Source organism: Cetorhinus maximus, chromosome 11, assembly GCF_964194155.1.
Source record: "Cetorhinus maximus chromosome 11, sCetMax3.hap1.1, whole genome shotgun sequence".
NCBI lineage: Eukaryota > Metazoa > Chordata > Chondrichthyes > Lamniformes > Cetorhinidae > Cetorhinus > Cetorhinus maximus.
Window position 1 is genome coordinate 40,090,744 of NC_135889.1, and position 26,762 is coordinate 40,117,505.

Genomic DNA, 26,762 nt, shown 5'->3' on the forward strand with positions numbered 1-26,762 from the left:
GGACAGCACATCTGTGTCCCCATTAATCAGGAAGTTGGCAGGTCTATGGATGCTATCAGTTCCTTAAAACCTTTGAGATGGAAGGCACTTCCCCAGTCATCAGTTTTGGAAAGCTGGTTCAAAGAATACTGAATAATAACTCCCCTACTTTTATTCAATGGAGGAGAAGACAACACGTGGTGCCTGGTCATTTTTTAGGTGGAGGACTACTGCAGATTCCAGTAAAGGTGTCGTAGGTTCCATGTTGCCTGCAATGAAGAAGTTTTCCTGATGGCAGCACAAACGATGGCTATATCACATCTGCCAGTTGCTACATTTCCTCATGAAATTATCTCAACACCTCCAATGTGTTTTCTTCCTTGAATTTACTCATTTTGAGATGTGCTCTTTAGATTTGGGTCCAGTGGGCGAGAAATTGTGATTATTTGTGCCTTTTTGGCAGTACGAGTGCCCTTGGAGGTCCAAAATGGAATTTGCAGCACATGTACACACCTTATAGGCAGATGATGCCTGACAATATATTGCCAACGGTGATGGCACGTGCACAGTGAATGGCTGCCAGAAGTATGCAGAGCAGGCAGGTCATGACATCAGTCAACCTGCAGTGCTGCTTTTGGTGCCTTTGTGAAGCTCAATACTCCAGCTTATGCTCTCTATTGAACTCTCATAGCTGAATATGCATTCAGCAGGAAGGAACCCTTACTGTTCTACTTCAGAAGGACAGAACTGGAGCCCTATATTTATACACTTTATAAACTTTTATTTACAGAGGTTCACGTTACACTAATATGCACCTCCAAACCCAATAAACAATTGCAGTTTACTCCTATCCATAAAGGAGCACAAGTGAAGCCCCAGTTGATATCCACCATTTGAATATAATTAAACACTTATGTAAGACCTGGACAATATCCAGGCTTGGGCTGACAAATGAGAAGTAACCTTTGTGCCGCACAAGTGCCAGGCAATGACCATCTCCAACAAGAAAGAATCTAACCATTGCCCTTGATAGTCAAAGGCATTACTATCACTGATTCCCCCACTTTCAATATCCTGGGGGTGACCGTTGACCAGAAACTGAACTGGATTAGCCACATAAATACTGTGGCTACAAGAGCAGGTCAGAGGCTAGGAATCCTGTGGTGAGTAACTCACCTCCTGACTCCCCAAAACCTGTCCACCATCTACAGCTCACAAGTCAGGAGTGTGATGGAATACTCTCCACTTGCCTGGATGAGTACAGCTAGAAGAACAAGGACAGCAGACAGATGGGAACACCACCACTTGGAAGTTCCCTTCCAAGCCACTCACCATCCTGACTTGGAAATATATTGCTGTTCTTTCACTATCGCTGGGTCAAAATCCTGGAACTCCCTCCCTAACAGCGCTGTAAGTGTACCTACACCACACGGAATGCAGCAGTTCAAGAAGACAGCTCACCACCACCACCTTCTCAAGCGCAATTAGCAATGAGCAATAAATGCTGGCCTAGCCAGCAATGCTCACATATCATGAAGGAATAAAAAAGATATACAATTGACTAGTTAAATAGATCATCAACTACTTACAGTTTAGCTACTGATTGAACCCTTCAGGCTGCTGCTTCAATTCTATGAATCTTTGATTTTTTAAAATACTTTTTTAAAGGTGCAAAAGTCTAGAGGAAGGTGTAGGACTTAAAATCATAGAATGGTACAGCACGGAAGGAGGCCATTCAGCCCATTGTGCCTCTGCCTGCACTTTGATAGAGCTATCTAATTTGTACCACTCACCTGCTCTTTAACAACAACAACCTGTATTTATATGGCACCTTTGACATAATAAAATGCCCCAAGGCATTTCACAAAGGCATTATAATACAAAATATGACACCAATATATATAAGCAGATATTAGGGCAGATGACCAAAGCTGGGTATGAGAGGAAATTTTTCAAGAGTGCCCTAAAGGAGGAAATTGAGTTAGTGAGGCAAGCTTTAGGGAAAGCACCGAAGGTGGAGAGATTATAACCAGGCTGCTCAAGAGGCTGGAATTAGAGGTGGCAGATACCTTGGAGGGTTGGAAGAGGTTATAGAGATAAACAGGGGGTAGGCTATGGAGGAATTTGTAAACAAGGATGAGAATTTTAAAATCAAGGTATTGTTTAACCAGGAGCCAGTGTAGGTCAGTGACCACAGAGGTGATGGATGAATGGCATCTGATGCGATTTGAGACACAGACAGAGTTTATGAAGACCTCAAGTTTATGCTGACTTCAAAGCTTCTGCACAAACTTGGTACTACCAGACTTGGGTACACTAGTAGGTATTTCTCTTGTAATACAGAATGACTTGGAGAATGAATGGAGGCCACACAGACCAGGATAAGTTGCTTTAAGAGGGAGAAGGAGGTGAAGGGTTCTTAATAGGAGACCATATCCAACCAGGGTATTCAGCGAGGAACAATGTGTGCAATGTCGCGGTTCAATAAGCATGTCCTCAATGATAAATACCAGCTGCCACAGTTCCAACCTCAGAGCAGGACAAAGGTCGCATTACTAGTGGCTGCGAAAGTAACCATGGCGATGAACCTTTGGCACCTGACTCCTTCCAGACTCTAGCTGCAGGTTTTGGCAACATTTTGTTGTTTGCCATCCACTGTTGCCTAAGGGAGGTCACTGAGGCTCTCTACTCCAATAAAAGCTAATTGCTCTTTCTCACTTGGCAGAGAGAAGCTGATGAAGCGAGCACAAGGTATTGTCAGGATTCAAGGCGTCTCAAAGGTGCAAGGTGCCATTACATCTTTGGGGAAGAGAGGCTTTTGGATGAGTGGGGGAGGGGTTTGGAAAAAGGAGCTGCTGAGTGAGTGAGTATTTGGTGGGAGGGGATTTGTGAAGAGGGGCTGCTGAATGAGTGAGTGTGAAGTGTGGAGCGGGTTTGTGAAGAGGGGCTGCTGAGTGTGTGAGGGAGAGGGGTTAGGCACACGGCTGGTGAATGAGTGAGTGTGTGGGGGAAGTGGATAGGGAAGAGGGGCATGTGTATGTGGTGGGGTAAGGGGCTGATTATAATATGTGTGGGGAATACAGGGGAGAGGGGGCTTCACTGAGTCTTCTGATACCTGTTGTATTATGAATTTATTTGATGTCTCGATAATGACATTTGGAGACTTGTATGTTTAAACATGAACCATTTATTGGTAGTCTTGAACTATATGCAGATATACAGATATACAGATCCCAGTAATTGGGATATGGTGCTGCTGCAATGCAGGTAGGCTGCTTCTAGGGTGTTCTTCCTAGACTGTTCTCTCAGTGTATTACCATGTGACTCTGTGCATCATGCTATTCTCCATTCCCACATTAACCCTTGCTCTGCTGAGCATCTTTACATCACAATGGCATGCAGGCACACACATCATACAATAATACAAGGGAATATGGAGAGCATGTCTGAAAACTGAGCATAAAATATAATAACATTTTTACAAAGTACTTTAAGAAAACACAGATTTTCACATTTATTTGATGTATTATTAGATGTTGATTTATAACATGCGAACTTTAATTATGTACTGATTGTTGCTATGCTGCTTTATTGTTGTTTTTGGTTTTGCTGGTGTCGGGGGTCATATTACTTTTCAAGAGTTTTTTTTAATATATTCTTTCATGGGATGTGGGCATTAACGGCAAGGCCAGCATTTGTTGCCCATCCCTAATTGCCCTTGAGAAGGTGGTAATAAGTTAAAATGAGGTGACATTGGAATATAGTTTGTGACGCATTGCCGTAGACCTTTGCTTCACTTCACATGTACATAATCCGTCAAGGTCATTTTCTGTTGTTAGTTTGAACTTCCTCCTGTATTACATGCACTAACTGCATTGAATGCTGAAATGCTTAGGTCACTTGGTGATTTGATACAAACGCATTGGTCCACAGTCTTGATGGTGATAGAAGGTAAACAAAGGGAAAACTAATGTTTCTACCACTTGAAGTATAATAATTACACCAATTTGAAGTGACCTAGAAGCATTTGCATTTGCCACAGTTCATAAAAAGTGCTTTAATTACATGATTCCTTCTCACAAAAAAAAAACAGGCCTTTCTGTCTTTGGCCAGTAATTTTCAGACTTTTTGGTCTTTGGCTATCTCATCCCTGGTCAGTATCTAAGCTCTTGGCTGTGAGTGTGAAAACAAGTGATGGTGCATCTTCATCATCACTGTCTTCTTGCTGTTTCTGACCAGTATTTCTTGGATACTTAAAAGGAGAAATCTGCAAGTCCAAAATTGTGGTACAGGGTGAGGGGTAAGATGTGAGGTACATATTTACAGCATCTGTAGCTTGTAAGTCAGATAAGAGTGTGGGATGAGTGGGATGTGAGAAGGAGGATTAAGTATGAAGATAGTGTCATCTTCGGTGGTTTCAACCCCACCATTGTCCATGCCCTCAACAATAGGCATCCCAACAATGGCCAGCACCATCTCCTCCATCAGGGCTGACCATGCACGTATGTTTGTTCCTCTCTTGTTAGCTCCTGCTGCCTCCAGTTATGTGCCACCTTGTTCCACAAGATTAAGTATGTCACCGTCATGAGATCTGTTTGGATGATAGACTTGTCATAGTTGAATAACTGGCAGTGTATGCCAGCTGTGAAGTATCTGTGTGAGGCTTGTAACAGTGCTAAACGTATGAGGTGCAGTGGAGCATATGAATGTATGATTCCTGATTGATGGTGTTTGTTAATATGTGAACAATGGGGTTCTGGTGCACTGAGCAATTTGTAAGGTTAGTGGTGCGTTTGGTAGGATATATCATTTAAAGATGCATTCACTGATCTTGACTATTCATGTGGGAACATTGAACTTCTTGCGGCCCTGCATCCAGACCCTCAGGCACTGACTCCTTGCATTGACCTCCACATGCATTTGCTTCCATTGCCTTCTGAGCATGCCTTCTGGACCCCCCTGCGGATACAGGATATTTCTCTACTTTCCATCTCCCCCACCAAGGCCTCCATTGCAAAATGGAGCACGTGCTGTCCCATGCTGTGCCATTCTTCACTCTTTTCCAGGTCAGAGTCATTTCCTGCATGACTGCCAGCTCCTGTTCCAGCCAAAATGTGTTTCCCCTTTAAGAGGTGCAGGCTAGCCTCAAGCAGTGCTGGCTAGCTTAAGAGGTGCTAGCCACTCATGATATTAACCTGCTGCTGATGTGTCTGGTAAGCCAACAGGCAAAGTTGCCTTGCTGCTTGCGTTGCAATCAATTGGCATGGGTTAATCACACATTGTGATCCCCATGATCATTTTCAAGGGTTACCAAATTTAGCCCCCTAAGGAATAAAAACAGAAAATGGTGGAAAAGCTCAGCATATCTGGCAGCATCTGTGGAGAAACAGGTTTGAGTCCAATTGAGTTCTTCGAAACTGAAAAGAGGTAGAAAGATGGGTTTTATGCTGATTGGCTGGTGGCTCTTAGGGCTGGGATTTTCACCCTCCGGAGGCCTTGATTGTGTGGAAGGCCTGACACTGGGAGGTTAAGTGCCTAAGTGCAACTAAATTGCACCAGACCTCCTGCACAAAAGTGACACAGGGCTCCTACTGGTTCTCCAACTGTTGGGAGTTCGCCTCATCGCAGGAACTAAATTCAGCCCCATGAAACTATTGTATTGTTGTAAAAACCCATCTGATTCATTAATGCCCTTTAGGAAAGGAAATCTGTTCTCCTTACCCAGTCTAACTTTCATGTGACTCCAGACCCACAGCAATGAGATTGTCTCTAAACTGCCCACTGAAATGGCCCAATAAACCGCTTTGTTGTGTCAAAATTGTACAGAAAAACAAAATAAGAATGAAACTTGATGGCTAACTCAGCATCGGCTTAGGCACTGGACACTACAAATGCCTAGTCAACCCTACAAAGCCCTCCTCACTAACATTTGGGGACTTGTGCTAAAATTGGGAGAGCTGTCCTACAGACTAGTCAAGCAACAGTGTGACATAATCATACTTACTAAATCATGCTTTACAGGAAATGTCGCAGGTTTCTCCACCACCATGCCTGGGCATGTCTTGTCCCACTGGCAGGATAGACCCACCAGAGGTGACGGCAAATGGTATATAATCAGGAAGGAGTTCTGCTGGGTCCATAACTTTAATTCTGGGCCCCTAGAAGCCTCATGATGTCAGGTCAAATATAGACAAGGTCACCTCCTGCTGAATACCACTTACAAACTTTGGTTCAATGAGAAGTATAGAAGAGCTTGCCAGCAGCAGCAGGTGATTTTAAGGAGTGCCTTGAAAGAGGAAAGCAAGGCAGAGAGGGAGAGAGGGGTTGGCAGGGAATTCCAGAGCTCAGGGCCTAGGCAGCTGAAGGCTCAGCCATGAATGGTGGAGGCCAGAAGAGGCCAGAATTAGATGAGCACAGATATCTTGGAGCTTTGTGGGGCTGGAGGAGATTACAGAGAAAGAGAGGGGTGAGGCCACCGGCTGATTTAAAAACAAGGATAATAATTTCAAAATCAAGATGTTGCTTGATCGGGCGCTAATGTAAGTCAGCGAGCAAAGGGTCAGAGGTGAATGGGACTTCCTGTGAGTTAAAACACGAGCAGCAGAATTTTGAATGACCTCAATTTTATGGAGGGTAGAATGTGGGAGACCAGCCAGGAGTGCATTAGAAGAGTCAAGTCTCGAGGTGACGAAAACATGAAAGGATTTCAACAACAGATGAGCTGAGACAAGGTTGAAGTCGGGCAATGTTACGGAACTGGAAATAGGCTTTAGTGGTGGCACAAATATGTAGTCAGAAGCTGACACCAAGACTGAAAACAGACTGGTTTAGTTTCAAACTGTTGTCATGGAGAAGGATGTAGTTGCTATGGAAAGGAATTTGGAGCAGGAACAAAAAACAATGGCTTCAATCTTCCCAATATTTAACTGAAGCACATTTCTGCTCACAGTGTACTGGATGTAGGATAAGCAATCTGATAATTGAGCAACAGTGGACGAATCGAGAGAGGTGATTGTGAATATGATGTCCAGTGCCATTTACCCCAAAAGTATGCATACTTGCCCTAGATGGTATTTTGAAACTTCAAGGGCACTGTAGCATCCAAAAATTGGGCGCAAATGATCCCAATTGCTTACCCATGATCAGGTCATTTCTCTCATTTTTGTTTGTGGGACCTTACTTTGTGTAAATTGGCTGCTGTTTGACCTTCAGAACAACAATGATTGCACTTCAAAAGTTATTAATTGGACTGCATTTATCTGAAACATTCTTGTATATAAAAGCATGGAGGAAGTAGGCAAAGAGAAACCTTGGGCTTTTCTCAAGTACAGGGAGGATAGCGTCTAGTTCTTGTATTTTGTTTCCCTTATTATTTAGATTCATACAAAGACCCATAAAAACATCACATGTGGTTACTACCTTGTAATATAAACTCTATTTAAAGGAACCTTTGAATCTAGCATTCTAACATTAGTTTAAATGGATGGAATACTAAGGGTGCTTCATTATGCGCATATGATCCTCTATTAATATGAAATTATCAAAATGTTGATGCAAGTGACTTATAAAGCCTGTCAAACGCAAATGAAGACATTTATTATTCACATATGATTTCAGTAATAAAAGGAGGTTGAATTCATTGTAAGATCGTAAGAATATTAGATATAGGAGCTGGAATAGGCCATTTGGCCCTTTAAGCCTGTTCCGCCATTTAATAAGATCATGGCTGCTCTTTCTACATTTCTATGTTTCTACCTCAACTTAACCCTCCCACACTATCCTCATATCCCTTCATTCATATCTTCCCAGGTCATTTTGAAATTACATGAAAAGGATCAATAGCCTATTTTGGCTGATTATTTTAGAGTATAGATTAACCGCCCACAATTTTGTGAATATGAGTTATTGCTGACAAAAGAGACATGCTATCAAAGGTTTTCGTCTTGTACTCATCAGGGTAGCTCACAAGAAATTACCAACAATAATTGGGGAACAACTATTTATACTGCATGAGGAGAGAGTACTAATTGGTTGGCAAGTGGACTCTGATTGGTGGAGGTGTTGTCAGGGAGAATGCAGCATGGAACAGTTAACTGCCCATCTTGTTCAAATTCCAATTGGGCAGGTTGACTCTGGTCAAGGTATTGCCGTGGGGAATGAACCAGGGAATGACTGTTCCCTAAGCTTTTGTTTAGTTGAAAAAGATGAAAGTATGGACATGTTCCTTCTGTCTGCAAAGGACAGGGCCCTGTGTGTGAATATACGTGGCTTCCAGTATGCGTAAGTGAGTCACACTGCAAGCCTGACTAACAATCTTAAATTGGCTTTCAGTGTAATTCTTAGCACAATCAGGATTGTTTAGCAGGTGTTGTCCAATCACAGAATCACATCTAGTATTGGACACTGTGTTTTGAGTTTTGCAAGCATGGACTGGTTGGATAAGGTCAGTACTTTGCCTGTTGTGAAAAACAGAAAGGATTTGCTGTTTGATATGATCCCCCAATTATTGGACGTAAGGCCTATATACCTAGCATCACACCAGCACTGAAATTCATGTAGCACAATGCTCATTTGTGTGATGGGCAGGACATATTTTTGGCTTGACAGCAGCATCCTGTTAGTGGAAAGTACCACTCGTGTTGCTACTGCATAGTAATAATGCGCAAAGGCTAGCTTCACCTGTTGTTCAAATTTTTGAGAAACCTTACCCTTCCAGGATAATCTGAGGTATATTGGGCACTGGACTGGGTTTTTCAACTATACAAAAGCTTAGGGAACAGTCATTCCCTAGTTCATTCACCAGGGCAATGCTTTGACCAATGAGAGTCTACCTGCCCAGTTTGAATTTACACACATACATACGAACATACATATGACTTAGGAGCAGCAGTAAGCCGCTCAGTTCCTCAAACCTGCTCCGCTGTTCAATAAGATCATGGCTGATCTGATTGTAACCTCAACTCCACATTCCAACCTACCCCCGATAGCCTTTCATCACCTTGCTTATGAAGAATCTATCTAGCCTTGCCTTAGAAATATTCAATGGGCAGGATTTTTGGGTCGTCAGGCAGGTGCGGCTGGTGGGCCAGGGAGTGGCCGGAAAACGGTCCATCGCCTGCGATCGGAGACCGACCGCGATTTCACGCTGGCAGGCCAATTAACGACTAGCTAGCCTGAAAGGCACGCTGAGAAGCTCAGTGCTGTAGAATGGGGGTGGGAGGAGTGCGATCGCAAAAGTCTGCACATGCAGTGATAACTCCCTGAAGGCATGGAGCTGCCTCGGGGAGTTGAAGAAATTTAAAATCAAGAATAAAGATTTTGAAAATGTAAAAAACATGTCCCCACATAGTTCTCACTCATATGAACAAAGACATAGGGCAGAAATTTGCCCTTGGCTGGGGCAGGGGCAGGTGGGAAGCTGACCGCTGCCCGCAATAGGCATCGTACCGCGATTTCATGCTGGCGGGCCAATTAAATCCCGCCCGACATGAAACGTGAGCGGCAGTGCTGAGTGCTGCCTGTGCGGGAAGGAGAGGAGTCCGAGCTGGCCGAGCGCAAACTTCGCGCATGCGAGCGAGTGGACGCTGCATAATCTCTCTGAGGTATGGAGTTGCCTCAGGGGGATGAAGAGATATATAAAACAATTAATAAAAAGAATAAAAATGTAATAAAACATGTCCCCTCATGTGACTGTGTTGCATGAGCAGGAACATGTTATTAATGAAAACTTAAAGTTTTTATTTTATTTTTATTTACTTTTGGAAACCTCATCCCGCTCGTGGATGAGGTTTCCAAAAAATGCAAAGGCCGCTTGGCCTTTTCGCCTGCCCGTCCACCATTAGGTTGGACGGGCAGCGAAAAGTTTAATTTAGTTTAATTGATAACTTAATGGCCTTAACAGACCTTTTAATTGTCAGTGGGCGTGCTGCCGGTGACTGCGCGTTGATGTCGGCACGCTCGGCTGATGTTATTGCGTGTTATTTCACGCTCGAACGGGTTGGGCCTGTGCCCGCCCACTGAGCAAAAAATTCTGCCCATAGTAAAAATTCTGTCAAAATATTTTTTTAAAAATTAGTTTTGGAAGCCAGTGGATGAGGTTTCCTCAAAGATGCAAAGGCCCCGTGGCCGATTTGCCCACCCGCCAACCATAAGGTTGGACGGGCGGCGAAAAATAGCTTTTAATTAATTGTTTAATTGCCTTTTTAGGCCTCTTAATTGTCGGCAGGTGCGCTGCCGATTCTTGCGCCACCCGCTGACCGAAATATCGCGCGAGTGTGCAATGATGTCGGGGCGCTCGCCTGACATTATCACACAATATTTTACGCATGATCAGGGCGGGCACACGCCCGCCCATGGGACATAAAGTTCTGCTCAATGACCCCGCTTCCACTGACCTTTGAGGAAGAGAGTTCCAAAGACTCAGACCCTCTGAGAGAAAAAATTTCTCCCCATCTCTGTCTTAAATGAGTGACCCTTTATTTTTAAACTGTGTGCCCTAGTTCTAGATTCTCCCACAAGAGGAAACACCCTTTCCACATCCACCTTGTCAAGACCCCTCAAGATCTTATTGTTTCAATCAAGTCGCCTCTTACTCTATTAAACTCCAGCTGATACAAGCCTAATTTGTCCAACCTTTTCTCATAAGACAACCCTCCCATTCTGGGTTTTAGTCCAGTAAACCTTCTCCAAACTGCTTCCAATGCATTTGCATCCTTCTTTAAATAAGGAGACCAATACTGTACACAGTATTCCAGATGTGGTCTCACCAATTCACTGTACAACCAAAGCATAACCTCCTTACTTTTGTATTCTATTCTCCTTGCAATAAATGATAACATTTCATTAGCTTTCCTAATTACTTGCTGTACCAGCATACCTCCCTTTTGCAATTCATGCACTAGGACACCCAGATCCCCCTGCATATCAGAGCTCTGCAATATCTCACCATTTAGAAAATATGCTTTTATTTTTATTCTTCCTGCCAAAACTTTTTCCCACGTTATACTCCATTTGCCAGATCTTTGCCCATTCATTTAACTTATTTTTATCCCTTTGTAGCATACTTATGTCCTCTTCTCAACTTACTTTCCTACATATCTTTGTATCATCAACAAATTTAGCAACCATATCTCAAGATATTTCATCCAAGTCATTTGTATAAGTTATAAAAATTTAGTCCCCAGCACTAATCCCTGTGACACACCACTCATTACATCTTGCCAGCCAGAAAATGACCCATTTACGTCTACTCTCTGTTTCCTGTTAGCTAGGCAATCTTCTATCCATGCCAATACGTTAGCTACTGCGCTATGAGCTTTTATTTTCCGCAATAACATTTGATGTGACACCTCATCAAATGCCTTCTGGAAATCTAAATACAGTACATCTACCAGTTCCCCTTTATCCACAGTGCATGACATCTCTTCAAAGAACTCCAATAAATTGGTTAAACATGATTCCCCTCTCCAAAAACCATGTTGACTCTGCCTTGAATTTTTCTAAGTGGCCTGCTATAATGTCTTTAATAATAGCTTCTAACATTTTTCTATGACAGATATTAAGCTAACCACCCTGTGGTTTCCTGCTTTCTATCTCGTTTCCTTTTTGAATAAAGGATTACATTCACTATTTTCCAATCTAATGAAACATTCCCGAATCTAGGAAATTTTGGAAAATTAAAACTAATGCATCAGCTATCCCACTAGCTACTTCTTTTAAGACCTTGAGATGAAGTCCATCAGGATCCAGGGACTTGCCAGCCTGCAGCTCCAACAATTTGCTCAGTACCACTTCCCTGGTGATTGTAATTTTCTTGAGTTCCTCCCTCCCTTCCATTTCCTGATTTACAGCTATTTCTGGAATATTACTTGCATCCTCTGTATTAAAGACTGATACAAAATACCTGTTCAATTCTCCTGCCATTTCCTTGTTTCCATTATTAATTCCCCAGGCTCGCTTTTTATAGGACCAATACTCACTTTGTTAACTCTCTTCTTTTTTAAATATCTAGAGAAACTCTTACTGTCTGTTTTTATATTTCTAGCTAGCTTTCTCTCCAACTCTAATTTTTCCCTCCATGCCTTGATTCTTTGCTTTTTTTAATATTCTGTCCAATCTCTGATCTGCCACCATCCATGCTTTTTTTTTAAGTTTGATACTATCTTTAACTTTTTTAGATAACCACAGATGATGGCTCCTCCCCTCAGAATTTTTCTTTCTCATTGGAATATATCTATTCTGTATATTCTGAAATATCCCTTTAAATGCCTGCCACTGCACCTCTATTGACCTATCCCTTAACCTAAATTGCCAGTTCATTGTCGCTAGCTCTGCTTTCATAGCCTCATAATTGCCTTTATTTAAGTTTAAAATACTAGTCCTGGAACCACTCTTCTCTCCCTCAAACAGAATGTCAAATTCAATCATATCATGATCACTGCTACCTAAGGGCATCTTCACTATGAGGTCATTAATTCATCTTATCTCATTGCACAATACCAGATCTAGTTTTTTTTAATTCGTTCATGGGATGTGGGTATCACTGGCTAGGCCAGCATATATTACCCATCCCTAATTACCCTTATTCAGAGGGCATTTAAGAGTCAACCACATTATTGCAGATCTGGAGTCACACATAGGCCAGACCAGGTAAGGACAGCAGATTTCCTTCCCTAAAGGACATTAGTGAACTAGATGGGTTTTTACAACATTTGACAAAGGTTTCATGGTCATCATTAGGCTTAATTCCAGATATTTCATTGAATTCAAATTCCACCATCTGTCATGGTAGGATTTGAATCCAAATCCCCAGAGCATTATCTCTGGCCTCTGGATTACCAGTCCAGTGATAGTATGCCACTGCCTATTCCCTGGTTGACTCCAGAATGTGTTGTTCTAAAAAACTACCCCAAAAACATTCTATGAATGCCACATCTTGGCTACCTTTGCCCACCTGATTTTTCCAGTTTATATGTAGATTAAAACCCCCATGATTATTGCCGTACCTTTCTGACAAGTTCCCATTATTTCTTCCTTTATACTCCATCCTACCATGTGATTACTGTTAGGGGGCCTGTACACTACTCCCACAAGTGACTTCTTGCCTTTATCATTTCTCATGTCTACCCAAACTGCATCTACATCCTGGTTCCTGAACTTAGTTCATCCCTCCCTCTCTATTGTGATAATACCGTCATTAATTAACAGAGCCAATGTTCGACCCTTTCCTAGCTTCCTGTCCTTCCTAAATGTCATGTGCCCTTCAATTCTCAGGTCCCAATCTATGTCATCCTGCAGCCATGTCTCTGTAATGGCTAGCAGATCGTACTTGCTTATTTCCATTTGCGTTATCAGTTTATCTATTTTGTTTCTAATGCTACGTGCATTCAGTACAGAGCCTTTAGTTTTATCCTTTTATTATTTTAGTAACATCGAGTCTTACCTGCTGATTTACTCTTAGATCTGTATTCTATCCCTTCCTGTCATGGTCCATTTATCATTTCCCATTTTAGTACCTTTCTCTCTTGCCTTGTCCCCATTCTTTGATTTACCACATCTTCCTAAATTTGATCTCTTGTCCCCATTTTAGTTTAAAATCCTGTCCACTTCCCGAGTTGTGTGGTTTACTAGAGCACTGGTCCCAGCATGGTTCAGTTGTAGACCATCCCAACGGTACAGCCCAACTTTCTCCAGTACTGGTGCCCGTGCCCCACTTGAACCCACTTCTACCACACCAGTCTTTGGGTCATGTTTTCATTTCTCTAATCTTATTTTCCCTATGCCAATTTGCACGTGGCTCAGGTAATAATTCAAGGATTATTACCTTTGAGGCTCTGCATCTTAATTTGATGTCTAGCTCCTCATAATGACAATGCAGAACCTCTTTCCTTGTCCTGCCTATGTCATTGTACCTACATGGACCACGACGAATGGATCCTCCCCCTGGTACTCCAAGTTCCTCTCTGGCCCTGAGCTGATGTCCAGAACTCTGACACTGGGCAGGCAACACAGCCATCTGGACTCTTGCTTTTTGCTGCAGAGAACATTGTCAATTCCCCTCATTATACTAGCTCCTACTACCACTACATTCCTTTTTTCTCACCCTACTTGAATGGCTCCCTGTACCACGGTGCCATGGTCAGTCAGCTCATCCACCCTACAGCTCTCATCTCATCCAAACAAGCTGAAAGAACCTCAAACCTGTTTGACAGCTGCAAAAGCTGAGGCCCCTGCACTCCTGCCCTCTGGGTCCCCTTACTTGCCTCACTCATGTCCCTGACCACCTTCCAAATCAGAAGGCTCTATCCTAATGGTTGTGACTGCCTCCTGGTAAAAATTGTCCAGGTAACTTCCCCCCCTCCCTGATTTGTCACAGTGTTTGCAGCTTAGCCTCCAGCTCAATGACTCTGAGCTGAAGCTTCTTGAGCCATAAACACTTGCTGCAGAAGTGTTTGCCCTGGATCATGCTGGTAACCAGGAGCTCCCACCTGCTGCAGCCATGACACATTACCTGTCTGCCATCCTTAATGTGTTTTAATTAACTACTTAATCTATTCAATTATTAATTTCCTTTTTTATATATATTTTATTAACCTTACCAGTTCCCATACTATTTTAAACCTTAGGAATAGAATAGACCTTAACCACTTACCAGATACTCACCAATTTGAACAAAGCTGGGCAGTTAACTGTTCCATGCTGCACTCTCCATGGCAATGTCTCTACCAATCAGAGTCCACTTGCCAACGAATCAGCACTCTCTTCTCATGCAATATAAATTGATATTCCCCTGTAACTGTTGGTAATTTCTTGTGAGCTAGCCTGATGAGTGCAAGATGAAAAGCTTTGATAGCATGTCTCTTTTTTCAGCAAGACTCTGTTCTGTACTACCAAGCGACTATTAATATGGATTAAGTCATGATCTACTGAATTAAACTGAATAACATGTTGCTGATATTGACTGAAATATTTTAAGTTCTGTGGGAATAAAATTTACAGGCTGTAACAAGATGAAATAGCACCTGCAATCCTGAGGTTAATGTTGTCATCAGTGAAGGTGTAAACAAGCTATTGAGTTCATTCTGCCTTATATAGCTCTACAGCTATTAAAAATAATGCAGATTATTGATACTGAATGCTTGGATCCATTGTTCCCTAATCTTGATAAGACACCATTCCTAAATGATCATGGCATGAATAAACTTTATACTTATTCTAACTTTTATTTCTCTTGGTCCTTAGAAAATTTAGCTGCATGATTCTGAACCAAACTTTTAATTGGTACTCGGATGAAGTTAGTTTATGATATAATATGGGGCAAAATATTACGGTGGGCTCATCCCCACCCTCCCGAAGCATTGTCGGTGTGGAGCTGACCTGCTCCACGCCAACCCGCCCCACAGCCATAATGCACTGTGGGTGGGCTCAATAAGGGCAGCGTGGGTCTTCTGCCCCACATGGGAGGGACGTCCCACTCTAAGGAGCTGCTGGCCAATCCGATTGGCTAGCAGCTCCGTCAGTCCCAGCAGCGCCAAGTGCACATTAATGGGTGCAGCTGGGACTGCAATGAGGAAGAAGAAGGCCCAATGGATCCCGGGGACAGCTAAGTCCGAAGTCTTGGGCAGGGAGGCTTTGGGCAGGTTGGGGGGGTGGGGGAGGTGGTTGGAGTGGTGGGTTTAATGCAACAGGTGGGTGGGAAGAAAGGGGAGGTTCTGTCTTGGGGGGACGCACCCCAATATGGAAAAGGCAGTCCCCAAATATAGAACCCCCCTCTTCCTTCCCACCCTTTGAAATTTTTTTTTTAAAGATTGGGCTATCTACTCCCGCCCGACTGCCCATGCCAAATATTTTATGGCGTCGACGGTATTATTGGGGTCAATTAACTTGTTAATAAGCTCAATTGATACTTGATTATCTATTTAAATAATGTGGGCAGGCTGCCGGTTTTGGCACCCACATACCTCCTTTATTAATCACAGAATCCCACAGTGCAGAAAAGGCCCTTTGGCCCATCGAGTCTGCACCGACACGTGAAAAACACATGACCTACCTACCTAATCCCATTTACCAGCATTGGCCCATAGCCTTGAATGTTATGACGTGCCAAGTGCTCATCCAGGTACTTCTTAAAGGATGTGAGGCAATCCGCCTCCACCACCCTCCCAGGCAGTGCATTCCAGACCGTCACCACCTTCTGGGTAAAAAGGTTTTTTCTCACATCCCCCCTAAACCTCCTGCCCCTCACCTTGAACTTATGTCCCCTCGTGACTAACCCTTCAACTAAGGGGAACAGCTGCTCCCTATCCACCCTGTCCATGGCCCTCATAATCTTGTACACCTCGATCAGGTCGCCCCTCAGCCTTCTCTGCTCCAACAAAAACAACCCAAGCCTATCCAACCTCTCTTCATAACTTAAATGTTTCATCCCAGGCAACATCCTGGTGAATCTCCTCTGCACTCCCTCCAGTGCAATCACATCCTTCCTCTAATGTGGGACCAGAACTGCACACAGTACTCCAGCTGTGGCCTCACCAAGGTTCTATACAACTCCAACATGACCTCCCTACTTTTGTAATCTATGCCTCGATTGATAAAGGCTAGTGTCCCATATGTCTTTTTCACCACCCCACTAACATGCCCCTCTGCCTTCAGAGATCTATGGACACACACCCCAAGGTCCCTTTGTTCCTCAGAACTTCCTAGTGTCATGCTGTTCATTGAATACTTCCTTGTCAAATTACTCCTTCCAAAGCATATCCCCTCACACTTTTCTGGGTTAAATTCCATCTGCCACTTATCTGCCCATTTGACCATCCCGTCAATATCTCCCTGTAGCCCAAGACACTCAACCTCACTGTTAACCACCTGGCCAATCTTTGTGTCATCCGCAAACTTACTAATCCTACCTCCCAAATAGTCACCTATGTCATTTATATAAATGACAAATAATAGGGGACCCTATTAAAAATTTGGGTCAGTGCCCCTGCGATCTCCTCCCTTGCCTCCCTCAGCAGTCTGGGACACAAATCATCCGGACCTGGAGATTTTCCACTTTTAAGCCTGCCAACACCTCCAATACCTTGTCACTCCCTATATCAAGTTGCTTAAGAACCTCGCAGTCTCTCTCCCAGAGTTCGATACCTTCATCCTCATTCTCTTGGGTGAAGATGGTTGTGAAGTATTCATTCAACACTCTAGTGATGTCATCTGGCTTCACCCATAGAGTGTCCCCTTTGTCCCTAATGGGCCCTACTCTTTCCCTGGTTATCCTCTTCCCATTGATTTACTTATAGGATATTTTGGGATTTTCCCTATTTTTACCAGCCAGAGCTTTCTCATATCCCCTCTTTGCTCTCCTAATTGCTTTCTTAAACTCCACCCTGCACTTTCTGTACTCCACTAATGCCTCCGCTGATTTGCTTCCCTTATACCTGCTAAAAGCCTCTCTTTCCCTTCTCATCGTAATCTGAATGTCTCTAGTCATCCATGGTTCCCTGGGCTTGTTACTCCTTCCTATCACCCTAGAGGGAACATGTTGAGCCTGTACCCTCCCCATTTCCTTTTTGAACACCCCTCCACTGCTCCTCTGTAGATTTCCCCACAAGTAGCTGTTCCCAGTCTACCTTGGCCAGATACTGCCTTATTTTACTAAAATCCACTTTCCCCCAATCCAAAGCATTTTATTGTAACTTGTCTATTTCTTTGTCCATAACAAACTTAAACTGTACCATGTTATGATCGCTATCACTAAAATGCTCCCCCACCACCACCTCAGCCACCTGTCCGGCTTCATTCCCCAGAATTAGGTCCAGCACTGCGCCGTCCCTTGTTGGACCCTCTACATATTGACTTAGAAAGTTCTCCTGTACGCATTTCAAGAAATCCACTCCATCCAAGCCCTTAACACTTCATCTATCTCAATTGATGTTGGGAAAGTTGAAATCACCTAATATAATTACCCTATTGTTATTGTTTTTACACAGCTCTGCAAATATTTGCACATATTTGTTCCTCAATTTCCCGCTGACTATCTGGGGGTCTATAATAAACACCTAACAATGTGGCTGCCCATTATTAATGGGGCGAGCCCGGGAGTGGGCAGGAAGGTGGTGGAGTAGGCACCTGTCCTATTTTACGTGTACACCCCCGACCCTGAAAACATGCCTGGCGGGGGCACGTAAAGTGCAGCCCATGGTCTTCTAAGTTGCTAAATATCGGTTACAGTCACATTCTTGTTTATTTGAAGGAAATAAATGATTGTGTAATAAATACACCTGTATTAATTTGAACCCATTTGATTTTTCAGGCTTCTAAAAGAAATTGAGGATAAGATTCTGGAAATTCTCTCAGCCTCAGAAGGAAATATCTTGGAAGACGAGACTGCCATAAAGGTTTTATCTTCGTCAAAGGTTCTTGCCAATGAAATAACTCAAAAGCAAGCTGTAGCTGAGGAGACAGAAAAAAAGATTGATGCTACTCGATTGGGCTACCGACCTATTGCAATACACTCTTCCATCCTATTTTTCTCAATTGCTGATCTTGGCAATATAGAGCCGATGTACCAGTATTCCCTGAATTGGTTTATCAACCTTTTTGTCATGTCTATAGAAAATTCAGAAAAATCTGACAATCTATCAGAGAGGTATGATAAAACTTGGTTTAATTTTGAACAGTTCAACAAGATATTGGGGAAATTTTAACTCTTGTAAGGGCAGAAAATGGATGGAATTGATCAACCACCACGCCCAACATTTCTTTACATTGATGGAATGGAAAATCAGACGAGTTGTTCACCAAGCAGCTGATTTAATATCACCAGTTTTCTGCTCCTGCCAAAGCTTAAACTTATCCCAATTCATTTTAATATTTAACATAATTCAAGTTTTTCATTTTTTTGTGCTTATCTCAAATATCATATGAATCAAAGTATCACTTGACACTCATAGATGAGGAAGGTCATTCAGTCCACCTAATTTACCCATCCAGACTGATTATACACTCCCCAGCTTGCTGCATCTAATTGTTTCTTAATTGATTCCAGGATCACTGCTTGAAAATCCATTCCAAGTGTTGATCACTTTGTGCATGAAGAACTTCCTGATGTCAGTTCTTAAGTTACCTCCTATTAGTTTGCATTTGTAATTTCATGACATTCTCCCATGTTTTAATTTAGAGTAGACTCCAGATTAATCTTTTAAATGGCATTTACTATATTATATATGTTATAAGATCACTTTTCAGATGCTACTTTTCTGGCTGAAGGCTTCTCCTGTCTTTCATCATTTGTTGAATTTTCCTTCTGGGATTGGGAAGCCGATATAGGAACCGTTTCCAGGTATAGACCTCACCTCAGGGGTGAAACAATCACAGGCTGCAGTTTTTAAGGAGTCAGGCTGTTAATTGGGTGGAGGGTGGGTCCAGCATTAATTAGTAACTAGGTCTGGAGGCAGGACTGAGTGAGTATGGGCCTGATTTAAACAGACCATGGCAGCCATTTTACTCATTGCTGTAGCAGACATGAAACAGGAAAGGCAGAGGGTTGGAACCTCGGGCCAGGCTACCCCTCACAGACCGGGAGGTCTCCCTTGAGGCAATGAAGGAGAGGAAGAAGGTGCTTTTTCCAGAGGGTGGCAGAAAAGGCCACTCTCCCAAACAAGGCAGGCATGGAGAGAGATGGCTGAAAACATGAGCAGATGAAGAGCGGTCAGGAGGAACTGGGTCCAGTTCCAGAAGAGGTTCAATGACCTTATTCCCACTGGCAAGGAGAGTCCAATGCCAGACCCTTATGACAGGGTTCTACACCTTCAACCTCCAGCATATTCATCAGCTGAGGAAGCTGAAGATGCATGCTGCTCCTGGACATGGGAGAAATGTGTGCACAGGATACTCACTGACCCCTTCAGCAAAGCTCAGAGCCATAGTGCTGTTTACCACTGTTAGCACAGACTCATGCAGCTTCTTAAATGTTTATGAGTCAATAGTGTTGGCCACAGACACCGGCTGTGCCTTATCACTTTTTTGTTTTTGGTGGAGAAGAGAGCACATAATGCTCGAGAACGGGTTCAGACCAGAGGAAGACTGCCCAATCTACACATCATGACTGCAATTGAGCAGGGAGCAATGGAGATTGCCAGGGTGGCTGACAATGAGCAAGGCGGGGAAGAAAATGGTCATTCCTGTTTGGGAAGGTGAATAGGTACTGCAATGCTTAGGTGAATGGGTTGCAGTGCACTTCCTCCAACATAAGGTCAGAAGTGGGGATGTTAGCTGATGTTTACAGAGTATTCAATACCATTCACAACTCCTCAGATACTGAAGCAGCCTTTGCCCACATGCATCAAGACCTGGACAATGTTTAGGCTTGGGCTGAGAAGTGGCAAGTTACATTCACTCCACTTAAGTGCTGGGCAATGACCATCTCCGTTAAGAGAGAATCTAACCATCTCCCCTTGACACACTATCGCAACACCAATATCCTTGGGTTACCATTGCCCAGAAACTTAATAAGACCATTCATGTAAATATTGTGACTACAAGAGCAAGTCAGAGGCTTTGAATTCTGTTGTGAGTGGCTCCCCAAGGCCTGTCCACAGTCTATAAGGCACAACTGAGGAGCATAATGGAATACAATCCACTTGCCTGGGTGACTGCAGCTCCAACAACAAATAAATTTGACACCATCCAGGACAAAGCAGTCCACTTGATCATTTACAAGATGCATTGGAGCAACTTGCCAAGGCTCCTTCCAAATCCAGAACCTCTAACACTTATAAAATCAAAAGAATTAGGAGCAGGAATGGGCCATTCGGTTCATTGAGCCTGCTGCACCATTCAATAAGATCATGGCTGATCTGATTTTGCGCTTAACTCCACTTTCCTATCAGTCTCCCTTGTCAATCAAAAATCTGTCTTACTCAGGCTTTCATATATTCAATGACCATGCCTCCACTGCTTGCTGGGGAAGGGAATTCCAAACACTAATGACCCTCTAAGAGAATAAATTCTTCTTTATCTCTGTCTTAAATGGGAGACCCTTTATTTTTAAACTGAGCTCCCTTGTTCTAGATTCGTCTGAGAGGAAATACCTTCTCAGCACTTTTCCTGTCTAGCTCCCCGAGAATCTAATGTGTTTCAATAAGATCACCTCTCATTCTTCTAAACTCAATGAGTATAGGCCCAACCTGCTCAACCTTTCCTCATAAAACAGCCCCTTCATCCCAGGAATCAGCCTAGTGAACCTTCTCTGAACTTCTTCCAATGAAAGTATATCCCTCCTTAATTAAAGAGACCAAAACTGTATACAGTACTCCAGGTGTGGTCTCACCAATGCCCTGTACAGTTGTAGCAAGATTTCTGACTTTTTTATGCCATCCCTCTTGCAGTAAGGGCTAACATTCCATTTGCCTTCTATTTACTTGCTGTACCTGCATGCTAACCTTTTGTGATTCATGCAGTCTGCAGTCTATCTCCATGTAAATAATATCCTGCTTTTCTATTCTTCCTGCCAAAGTGGACAACCTCACATTTTACCACATAATACTCAGTCTGCAAAATTTTTGCCCACTCACTTAACCTGTCTATTATTGAATTTTGTCAATGGTGCACCATTCCTGACAGTGGGACTGGAAGTTTGCACCACTTCCACTCTCATGCTTTTCCCATTTCCCATGTGAGTACAATTAAAATTTAAAGTGCCGGCAGCATAGGAAATGAGTGCGGTTATGGTGGGGGATCCTTTTCAGTGGTGAAACACACAGTCATCTGACAATGCTGCAGCCACATGTGGGCTACGGAAATGCCCCCTGGTCAAACAGGGAGGCTCTGCATCACGTCAAAACTTTCCTGCCCAAATCCATTGCCACTAACATAAGACTTATTGAGAGCACAAAAGTAGCACAGTTGTGTTTTCAAATTTAAATTGAATTCAAAGAACATTGGTTTCACTTTGTCTATGCGTGCATCTTTGTTATTTGTTAAGACCAACTTAGAGAGCTAAATGTACTGGCGCACCACATGATTGGGATGCATTGATGGTTATAGGGGAGTTAGGGACATTTGCATTGTTGTGGAAGAAACAATGCTGTGTTTTTTTTGTTCACCCTTCATTGAATGTTCATGTTAGTGCCCAGTGTTCTACTTACCGTTCTGTGGAATGTGGCTGAACTTGCAGGCTCAGCTGGCTCTCCTTTCTATGCATTACAGACATTAGCTGGAATTTTTCACTCCCGTTGGTGGCCAGTGTCATGGTGGGTGTGGGGGAGAATTCAGCGGGAGGGGCAAAAATTGGTTTCACGCAGGTGTGAAATCACAGCTGGATCATCCGATGGTGTCCGCCATGGTGGATCGTGAATCTTGTTGGAGGCCGGCATGAACCCAATTTGCACACCGCTAATGGGATGCAAATTAAGGCCCAACCGGAATCGTCCTCCCATGCCCAAATTACTGTTATCCCAGACGGAAAACAGGCCGGCCCAGAACACACCTGGACAAGTGTGACGTGCAGAATTTGGGACTTACTTTTGGGTCTTGCTCAGATTGCGGACATCTGAGGAGAAGAAGATGCTGCAGACCTACAGCTATCGGACCCTGGAGGAACATGTCTATTGCATAGTGGGTGGATCCTCATGCACATGGCTCCACCACGAAGCAGCTCTCAGAAGGTGGGAGGTCTCCACGCAGCAGTTTCGACTTTGCTGAGGCTTCGGAACTTTACAGACTTTGCCATGGGCTTGCACCATCTTCCATGGTCTTTGTTAATGCTTTGGAGCTTCACGGACTTCGCTATGGGCTGGTACAAATGACTGGCGAAGGGGAGGAGGTGGAGAGGAAGGGCTACCGGGGTGGGGGTGAGATGGTGGGTGGAGGAAAAGGTGTTGGGGGGTGCAAAGGTATGGGGGGATTGAGGTTTGGGGGGTGAAGGTGTTAGGGGTTGAGGTTGGGAGTGGGAAGGAAGGAGTCTGGGGGAGGACGGAGTATGGGGGGAAGAGGGAGGGGGAGGTGTCTGGAGGAAACAGGGAGTCTGGTGAGGGGGAAGGTGTCTGGGGAAGGAAGGAGGAAGGGTCAAGGAAGATGTAAAGGGGAAGGAAAGTGTTGGGGGAGTGGAATGTCCAGGGAAATGTGCAAGGGAGGGGTCTGTGGAGTCAATTAAGCTTCCTGGGGGGTGAACTCAGGGTGGGCATGGTAGGAGGAGCTGGTTATAGTAACAGGGGACAGAGGGAGCCGTTAGGGTGGGAGGGTGAGGGTACAATGGTATCAGTAGAAAGGGCAGCAAGGGTTGTTGATGGGGACACGGAGGTAAACATGGACACAGAGGGTGGGAAGGAGGAGGTTGGGGAGATCAGTGTGGATGGAGTGGGATTTTCAGGAAGGTAGGGAATGTGCACTTGGACACCCTGGAATGATAAGGGTTCAGGCTGGAAGGTTACGATGGGAAGATCGAAGGTTATGCTGGGGTCTCTATGGTTATGTGGGGAAAGGACATGGGTGACTGGGGGAGGGAAAATGGTGAGGGAGCTCATGAGCAATTTGACCACTACCATCTTTTCGACATTGAAAGTGAACAGAGCCTCGTGTTGGATGGGTACAGTGATGCATGGGAGTGGAATCAGTGGGTGGAAGGAGATGCAGGTCAGCTCAGTTGGACAACTGAAAGAGAACCCCAGCAGGCAGCATTAAAATTGCTTGGGGCAGTGAGATGTATGTGATGGTTGAAGGCTCTGCGTGCGTGGGAGAGTGCTTGCACAAGGTTCCGAAAGGCCCTGCCACATACACACCCCTCCCTCCAGAATCACTTGTAGCCTGACTGCATGCAGCTGAGCTGGTGGGCGGGGGGGATGCAGGGGGAGCATTCACGAAGCCTGTAAATGATGCTGAGAAACAACATTCCATATTATTCAGTGTAAGTGAATATATTTTCAGATTATAAAGTGCCAAAACGTGTTCATCTGTGCAACCACTTATGATAAGAATTTCTTAACTTTTCTAGGCCTACCGCTTCTTCTGGGTGCTGCCCTGACATCCACAGCAGGGCTGGAGACAGCCTGTGCAATGGTTGGCCCTATTGCCTCTGATGACTTCGGCATGCATCCTCGGGAGAGCCGAAGCCTTGAGGGCCCCGACTTACTTTGGCTGTCCTCCTGTGGGCCATCTGCTCCCTCTGCGGTGACAGAGGACAAGGTTGAGGGGGGTCACAGGCAAAGGGGACTTGGAGGGAGCGGACAACCTCTGAGGCTCCTAAGTGGATTACCCGGGGTGTTCAGTTGCCGCTCCTCCTCCCTTCGGGTGCCCAAGGGCCCCGACCTGACTCCTTGAGGGTAAGGTGCACCTGGAGGGAGGTCGAGGTGCCCCATTTCCCCCTTGTATTGCTACTGCAGGAACTAACCCATGGCGCCGCAATGGAGTGCAGATCTATGTGCATCTCTGTGTTCTGCTGAACCACGGTCTACATTGCATCCGCCATCTTTCCCATGGAGATCTCCATGTGCATACATGTGGGCACCATTTCAGAGAGCAGGCGGATGCACCCCTCCGACTCGTGTGCCACTCTGTTGAGGGCTTTCAAGAACTCTGCAATGTTTCCCTGCCTTCTGCTGACTCTCCAAGAAGAGTTGGAAGGCTGAGTCCAGAGGCTCGTCATCTGATTCTGACCTCACAGATGCCTCTTCCCCAGCAGTCCTCCGAGTGCCGGGGAGCTCAGTTGAACTGGCCTCCTCCTGCTGTGGACACGTGTCCGTGCGGTGACCACCAGATTGTGAACCTGAGCTCTAGGTTCCACTGAGGTGTGTGTCTCTGTGCTGGTGGAGGGTGTGGGTAAGCGCTGTGATGGGTCTTCCAGGTTGCTTATTTCCAGCTCTTCAATGGAGGAGGTGTCCTCTTTGCTGGAGGCGAGGACCTTGATGGAGCTGAGGGATTGGCTGGTTGAGGGCATCGGTTGCTTGGCAGAGCTCCCTGTGAACCTAAGTAGAGATAACTAGTGCATGGCAGCAGAGTCAAAAGCAGGAGAGAGAGAGCACTCACAATTGCGTTGAGAGAGGGATGATCTGGTGCAGGATCTCACGTGGGTGTTGGCTGCCGACCTCATCGTTGCCACAGGCAGGGCCCAAGTCCTCACCAGTCAGTGTGATGGCACGCTCCTCAAAGTGAGTGAGGGGCCTAATGTTGGCCACTCCATCCCCTGTCTGGGACCTCTCCCTCCTGTTGTGAGCCAGCTTCTCCTGCATGAAAACAGATGGAGAGAGTGTGAGCAGGATTCATGCCATGGCAAATGATAAGGATGCATGGAATGTTTGTGTGGTGAGCAGAGTCATGGACGGGGTGAGGACATGAGCTCCAGCGAATATGAGCCTGATGGAGATGTGAGGGTGTGTGTGAGAGTTAGTGGTGTTGTCCCTTGAGGCGTGAGATCCCTATGGATGAGTGGTGGGTTTGGGAGTGTATTGAGAATGGTGAGGCGGTTGACTTACCATGGCGGAACGGATGAGATCATTCATCCTCTTTCTGCACTGGATGGCTGACCTCCTCTGTGCTCTGATGGCGCTGACCACCGCTGCCATTGGTTTGGTGACATGGTGGACCTCCTGTGACCGGAGCAGGGGCAGAGGAGTTTGTGGCGCCTCAGAGAGGCATCACTAACTTTGAGAGCTGCCATCACCTTTGCTTTCGGGGCCACCTGTCGCCAGGTGCAGCCCTGGTCTGTAGACATGAAGTAGGCTGCACTCTTCTGCGCTTTAAATATGGCTGCTGGAATGAGGGAGTGCTGAGGTCACAGCATGGTGGACAAATCCGAGCCTGCCTGCCAGTGATCCGATGTGTTTGCTGTGAATGCATTACTAATGAGGTGGGACGCGCTGGAAAGTGGATGATGCGGTGCGAAACACGCCATTGCGGCTGGCGGGTAAAACATTGCTTTTCACGCCTGCCATCGCACTTAGTGCAAATCTGGGACGATTCTGCTTAATGTCCAAGATCACTCTCAACGGGGTTAATTGAAAGTTGTAGGTGAACTCTAGGCCTTTTGAGGGCTCTGCTAGCTAACAGCTTGAGATGGACACATATTCGGACAATACTGACACTGCCTTTAAGGCCCCTCGTTTTCTTACCTTGACTTACTTACGGTCCTCACCACACCCACATCCATGAATGAATAAATAGAATTCCACCCCATCCAGCAGCATGCCAAGAACAGCTCCATTGAGAATCCTCAGTGCTGCAGAGGCTTCTACTCATCAAGGGTAGCTGTCATGATCTTATCTTGTGTCTCTCACAGGTTCAGATATTGTGGGGGAAGGACAGTTTCTGTGTCTGCACCAAAGCAAGCGTGCCAGTAGAGTCAATGGAGAAAGTACCCATCTTACAAGTGCAGCCTGTACCAACTCAGATACATTCATTTTGGTGGGTCCTTGTGGGCATTTTGATAGAGTGGCAATGGGTTATGAACACGTCACAAGTAAGCAGGAAGAGGTGAGAGAGGAAGAGGCAGTTGTGGGCAGTCCCCCTTGAAAGATGGAGGACAAACACAGCCATGCAGCAGGGCACAGATGCAGAACCTCAGGAGCACAAGAAAAGAGACTCTGCTTAGACCAGCAGCAGCAGATGTGCTCCCACACATCAGAGTTCCTGAGGCAGTGCGGATCAAAGGCTGAGAATGGAGGATTCCATTCACCTCCGATGCACTACCTTGGTTCAGCGCATTGAACACATAAGCTGCTCCTTTAAGACAACAGCCAACCTGAAGGAGCCATATAGGAGCATTCGGAATGTATGCTGGAACTGCGTACTAGCATTCA

General features: G+C 44.8%; 1 protein-coding gene across 1 annotated transcript in view; it reads left to right on the forward strand.

Moving 5' to 3' along the window:
• dnah7 (dynein, axonemal, heavy chain 7) overlaps positions 1 to 26,762 on the forward strand; it is a 614,695-nt gene that overhangs the window by 445,844 nt on the left and 142,089 nt on the right. The window contains exon 50 of the mRNA XM_078551851.1: positions 18,284 to 18,619. Coding sequence (XP_078407977.1) covers positions 18,284 to 18,619 — 336 coding nt within the window. The remainder of the gene's footprint in view (positions 1 to 18,283; positions 18,620 to 26,762) is intronic.